The 6,482-nt window shown below is 39.3% G+C and overlaps 1 protein-coding gene across 1 annotated transcript; it reads right to left on the bottom strand.

The window, feature by feature from the left end:
- Window positions 1–13: 13 nt before the first annotated feature.
- On the bottom strand, window positions 14–2,742 carry Ankrd37 (ankyrin repeat domain 37). Its single transcript, XM_026389496.2, has 5 exons — window positions 2,464–2,742; window positions 2,091–2,243; window positions 1,244–1,335; window positions 444–647; window positions 14–191 (listed from the first exon to the last, which is right to left on the bottom strand). Coding segments are annotated over exons 1-5 (477 nt in total). The 5' UTR covers window positions 2,491–2,742; the 3' UTR covers window positions 14–190.
- Window positions 2,743–6,482: the final 3,740 nt, after the last annotated feature.

The raw sequence follows: 6,482 nt of genomic DNA on the forward strand, positions 1-6,482 counted from the left end.
TAAAAAGACAACATGCACAACCAAAATATTACAGGCATGTAAATACATGTATTCTTAAATATTCTCTTCACTTGGAAGAAAGTTTTCCTCCTTCTCAGAAGTTTAGACACATACAGTATGCCAAAAGCCATCACTTGTACATCTGCATGGATGAATCCCTTCTTCATGTGGCTTCATAACCAACATGACATCTGTTTTCAAAAAATATGTTAGCATTAAAAACATTTTTAAAAAAATGTTTTCTCCCCAAATTTCCACTATGCAGAATAAATGTTAGTCTCTAGAATCTAGTAGTAGTAGTAGTAAACTATAATCAGTATTAAAATATTAATGAAGAGATAATCCTAGAAATAAGAATATCAATATTTAAGTGAAACAATAAATTCTATGCTAGAAAAGAGAATCTTGAGTAAGAAAGGAAGAATCAGCTATAAGTGACTTACCAGCACCTCCTTTTCCCATTTGTATTTTCTGTACTTCCAAAACTTCGTTTCTGTCTGAACTTTGGAACACAGTGATCCCCGTCAGATTGTTCATTTGATTTTATTGTCTGCATACATTTAATTGTTGTAAGAAACTTAGCACATTCCGGAAATCCACATGACCAAGCAAGATCTTCAGCTGTTTGCCCATTCTTATTACATAAACTGAAATTAGACAAAAATTGAATTAAATAAAAATTGATAATTGTTTGGTCTTTTTATTTATATCTCTTTAATAAAGGAATTTGGGACTTATACCAATGTCGGCGGCAAAAATCAAAGCAATATTAAACTGGGGGTGTGTAGCTCAGTGGAGGTCCTGTGTTCGATCCCTAGCAGGCACACGCATAAACTTGTAAAGGACGCTGAGGGAAATTTTGCTTTTGCTCACTGTTGTATCCTTAGTGGCTCGAAAATTCAGCCCAGAATGGGCACTCCATTGTATTTATATTTCATTGTTGAATGAACGCAAGAGTATTTGGTGTTTAATACAGTGTATGAGTACCCAAATGTAGTCAATGAGAAAAAGTGGAATACTGCTATAAAGAACAGAATTGCACCTGTCATTGCTTAGGATCTATTTTTTTTCACTTACTCCAATTGATAGTATTAGATATCACTAATAGCTTAGATAAACATTTAAATAACACTAAATTACCAATTAGGTAAGCATTATTTTCAAAATCATGTTCTTAAGCTTGAGGAGTCTGATTACTTTAATCGAAGAAAACAAAATTTGAAGCCACTGATTTTATACTTACTCAATTTGGGCATCACTGGCTACAAGCAGGCTAAGGCATTCCAGGCTTCCAACTTTCGCTGCCTTGTGGAGTGGAGCTTCTCCCAAAACATCCTTTAGGTTAAGAGGGCACATTTTAGTCCCCAAAACTATAAAAGCTGTTAAGTGAAGTCTAATATCAGCTATTTGAAGAAGCCAGTTAGAACTTCATTACATGGACTGAATTTTTAAATTTAAAAACTTTTCCCTTAGCATGCTATTTAATACAAAGTTTTCATTAATAAAAAATGTATATAACCACATCCACACACTAAAATTTAAGTGAATACAAACAAAATAAGTTCTACAGATGTCAAAAAATTTAAGGTCTGTAGAAAACTGTAAAGGTTGTGAGCTTGCCTCCCGAGTATTATTTCAGTTGCTATATTGAGGCTTTTGAAATGTAGCAATTCTGTTGAAATAAACCACAAACTTATGTTGTCCAATGTTATAGCTAATAGCTACTAATGGCTATGAAATGTAGCTATATTGAATTGAGATTTGCTGTAAGAGTAAAATACATACCAGATAGTGAAATATATGAAAAAGAAAATGTAAAAGTTAATAATTGTTTCATATTGATTAGACAGTGAAATTACACCTCAGATAAATCATGATAAATGACTAAAATTAACCTCGTTTCATTCTATTTTAACATAGATACTAGAAAGTTTTATATATGTATCTCGCATACTTCTGCTACAGTCATGCTACAGACCTGTCTGTAACAACTGTAACAACTGAAACAACTGAATGTTCTAGCAGCTAGGAAATGTTTGTGGATTTGCGGTGGAGGGGAGGGCTGTACACAGCAACAGTTACCTAGTTACCTGTTGGTTGAGATCAGCACCTGTTTGCAGCTGCCAGAGAAGAAAGTAAACAAGGCCGCCACCTGCGGCCAAGTGGACAGGCGACTGCTCCCAAGGATCCGGGGGTGCATTGACAGAAGCCCCCGCCTCCAGCAAATACTTCAGGCTATCCACCTGTGGGAAGAGAACAGATTCAATACCCGTCTATCTCCTTGTTCAGTCCTGAGACCTCTCAGGGGTTGGAAATCTTTCCCACTGCAAAAACCCTTCCAACTCTAGCAAGGCTTGATTTGGCAGCGCTCAGCAGTCCGCTCCTGTCAAACTCGCTGGCGCTCCAGAGAAGAGAGACATCTAGTAACTTTAGTCTGCCGGGACAAAAGAGTCCAAGTCTCACCTCCAGATCGCAATCAAGCAACAACATCTCCCGTCTAAAGCAGTGGACAAGAGTCTCTCTCGGAAGCGTAGAGAGGTGGGACACTCGCTGCAGACTAGCAGGTGAGTGCACAGGGCAGCCCAAGTGCGCGAGAATTTAAAGACTGCCGGGGCTAGCGGGCGGGTCCTTTGCTCCCGCGCCCCAGCAGCCTAACCCTCAGCTGCGGGAACTTTACCAGGCCTGCTGCTGCCGCTGCACGTACACAAACATTAACACGTGCGACCCGGAACCCTACAAAACTAGCTGAAGGGGGAGAAGGGGCAGGAAATGCGAGTCTGTTCGCCGATTGGCCGGCTCAGGCGGTTCTGGACCCGCCCACTTGGGGGCGGAGCCTTTGTCCTCCCAAAAAGAGTCCCAATACGCATGCGCCGTGAAGGAAGTGGGTGGGAAAGATTTTAACCCGGGTTGGGGTTCAGCGGCCGCCATGAGACTCGCATGGGCTGACACGTAGTCCGCCACCGTGCCAAACTCTTTAATCCCTCTGGAAAAGCGGCAGTCGTGGGTGAAGGTTTTGGTGGCTGCGTGCACGCACGTAACCAGGAAAGAGGGAACTATAAGTAGCATCCGCCTACACCGCCTCTGGAAGCCGTTCTTTGCGGTGCTGGCGCCGCGCCCGCCCCCGCCCCAGCTCGGCAGGAAAGAGTGCCTTCTGCCCCGGGTTGGCTCAGCCTCGTCCCGGCGCTCCCGGGACATTCAGGAAGGAAAGCCAGAGTAGGGCCGTTGGAGGGCAGCCTAAAGTGAACCCGAGGGATAGCTTTTACCACAGGAACTGCCCCTTTCCAAAATTAAATGAATTATCAGGCGAGGCCCGTTGGGCTTAACGTGAGACCATGCCCACAGTGGGACTTCCTGTGAAGCAAGCCACCGCCACCCGTTGTAACGTGTCCCCTGGTGGACAGCTGAAACCGCTACCGACTGCTTGCCTGTTAAAACCAGCGACCAAGCCAATAAATATAAGGACAGGGTAGCACAGAGGAGGAAACCTGATGGCCCTCACCCTGATGATCTGGACAGGTCTAAGGGGACCTGGGCCATTGGACGGCCAAGACATAGAGGGTCTCTTCTTGGTGGGCAAGGCTAAAGCTATAAACCTGGGGGTTGAAATAGCTGCCTTGGAGCTCTTGATACTATTTAGCTGGAGTCATTCCTCTTTGTAAAACTTCAGAAACGGAGGGACTTCAAATTGTAGCCACTGACATCCGTGTCTCTCTCTTGACTCTCTTGCCATTAAGTCAGAAAGATTTCAGACATGTGGCTCAGGGTCACGGCCTTACATTTATTGAAGGGATAGGAAAAGGAACACTCTAAAGAGAGAGAGTGGGTCCTCTCAGAGAAGAGAGGGACAGTGTTCTTCTCCTGTACTCCAGTTTATGGGGGAACCCAGAGGAGTTTTCAGAGTCCTACCCAGGTCCATCTATCGACTTTTGACTGACAGCCAGATGAAATCAGCCTTTTAAGTCTCCAGTGCCCTGCTGACTAGGTTACTTTGGCACAAGCTGACCAGTTCTAATTGATTATAATTCTGACAGATTTTACAGTTAGGAGGAATTATCTTTATCTCTCTGAGTTTCAGGATCTGGTCTGTGAAAGGGGACCAGACAAGGGTCTGTGAAAAGGGATCACAAAAGTCTCCCCCTTCAGGGTAACTGGGATTCTCTTACCATTATTTGGGGCCTGCATTTCTCTTGCAGGTAGCAGGTAGTTTGCCAAGAAATGTGACATACCTTTTCCACTTAATCCAGGCAGCGCTGAAGGAAAATTGCTTCTTGGAAAATAAAGCATTTGGGGATTAGCACAGTGGCCCATTTTATAGAAATATTCCCTAACCTCATGTTCCTGCCATTTGCATCTGTCTACCCCCATCAGCCATATATGTCCTCCCTCTAAAATCTTCAGGGATTCGATTCTATGTAGGAAGACTGAAAAATAAGTGTGTTCGTTAGGCTTTTAGAGGATAAGCTCACTGTCCTGTAAAGATGAGTAGTTTTTCAGTTCTAATTTTCATTAAAATATTTTTGTAATGAAAGCCATAAAATAATTTGGAATAAATTTGTTATTAAATTTGTGCAGTAACCCACAGAGTAGTTTTAAACAAAATTTTAATTCATATGAATCTTTGAACATAAATTGGTATACTGATTTTCAAACACATACTTAGAATGGTACTAAATATATTTTTGATACTTAATTATTCACAGTACCTTTTAAGTAGCACTGCAGTGATATTGTCAGAGATAAGGCAAACAGATAACCATATTGCCAATTTCCTTTTTTATTCTGTTTGTCAATTAGATAAGCTCCATTTCTAAAAGAACATGTAATTAAGCTTCAGGTTTGCAAATATGTTCATATTTAGAAAGCTATCATAAGAGAAATCCTAAAGAGTTCTAAACATGTACCATGCAATTAATGCATATAATGGGATATTATTTATGATGAAAGTACCTCCATATCCTTTTTTAAAAAAAATAAGATTATGTTTAGAGTGCATTAAATCTGATAATTATTTTAAAATTCCTTTTATATGTGTCAGTTTTTCAGGGAAAGGGAATTTTGTACTTGTTGCATCTTTTTTCCTTTTATCACTGAATACTTGTCTATCCAACAGGGTGGGGGAAACATTGGAAAGGTTTTAAGAGGTTCAGTAAACTTGTCTAAAGTCTTGTTGATAAATTATTAAGGGATGGAGGTGTAATTTGTGCTTAGGCAGTTTGACTCTAGAGCCCTTATTCTTATCATTCCTATACAACTTAGAGAATTGATCATCTTTGGTAAATTGTTACTAAGATTAAAGCAGAAGAAATGTCAAGAAAATTATTATTATAATTGATAGAAAAACAATATTTTCATTTCATAATGGCTGGGCTGTTAATGTAGCTTTGACCCTGGAATTTAATAATCTACCTAATGCCTACTATTCAAGAAATTCCTTTGAAATAAATGAATGAGTATGTGTCCATAGGTGAAAATTATAAAATATAAGTGGAATAATAGATAATCTGATTTCATCTATTTTCTGTTTGCTTTTATTTACCAAAGAACCTGAAAAACATTTCATAAATGCACAGCATTGAAAAAAGGAATAATTGGAAATACCTACTAATCCCCCATTTATCACTATTATGTAACATTTAATTAAATTGTACACATTTAGTAATAAAGCCATTGAAAATTTTAACTCTAATTCAAGTGAAGAGATATAGTAAAACTAAAGATCTCAATAAGTGGCCTAATTTCACATATAAAAAATATCCAATCTTTTGAGAAGCACAAACTTCTTGGGAAAGGTGACAGATTGTATAGTTATTCCAAGTAACTACTGCACCTGGATATTGTAGGCAGAAATATATTCTCTTTCAATGACAATTTCTTCAGAGTCTATAATCACAAAAATTCTGCTAGTTTCAATGGTAACATTTAAATAGTCATTCTTCAGTGCTTGATAAGAACTTGAAAGACTTGAGGGGGTTTTATTATTTTGTCATTTCTCCTGATCATATAGTCCTTTTGATGAGAGGTACAATTTACAGATAATAAATTTATAACAGAGTGGAGTAGGGAAAAGGGTATAAAGTCCTTAAAATTAGACTTGTATATGGGAGAGCCAGGTTTCTCATTCTTAAAGACGGAAGTTTCAGATAATTAAGTATAAAAGGTTAAAATGAGTCATATGGTACTGAATTTGTTGGAGACATCAGTAAGAACTCATAGATTCATAAATACAGATTCAGAAGGATGGTGGAGAAAGAATTTTATGTATGATACATACATAGATTGGGAGACATAACATTTTCTTGCTCTGCCTGCCTTATAGAGCCTAGAAGCAGTGACCACAATAGCAGTGAACATATCAAGCACTCACGCTATTCCCCAATAAAGGAAACCAGGGCTCTTTGGAGAAACAGCTGATCCTAAAGTTGGACAGGGAAAATATGAGTCTAGAGCTTCTTGTAGTGCCAGAAAGTAAAGAAATGCTCAGT

Source organism: Urocitellus parryii, chromosome 14 (genome assembly GCF_045843805.1).
Source record: "Urocitellus parryii isolate mUroPar1 chromosome 14, mUroPar1.hap1, whole genome shotgun sequence".
In the NCBI taxonomy this organism is placed as follows: domain Eukaryota; kingdom Metazoa; phylum Chordata; class Mammalia; order Rodentia; family Sciuridae; genus Urocitellus; species Urocitellus parryii.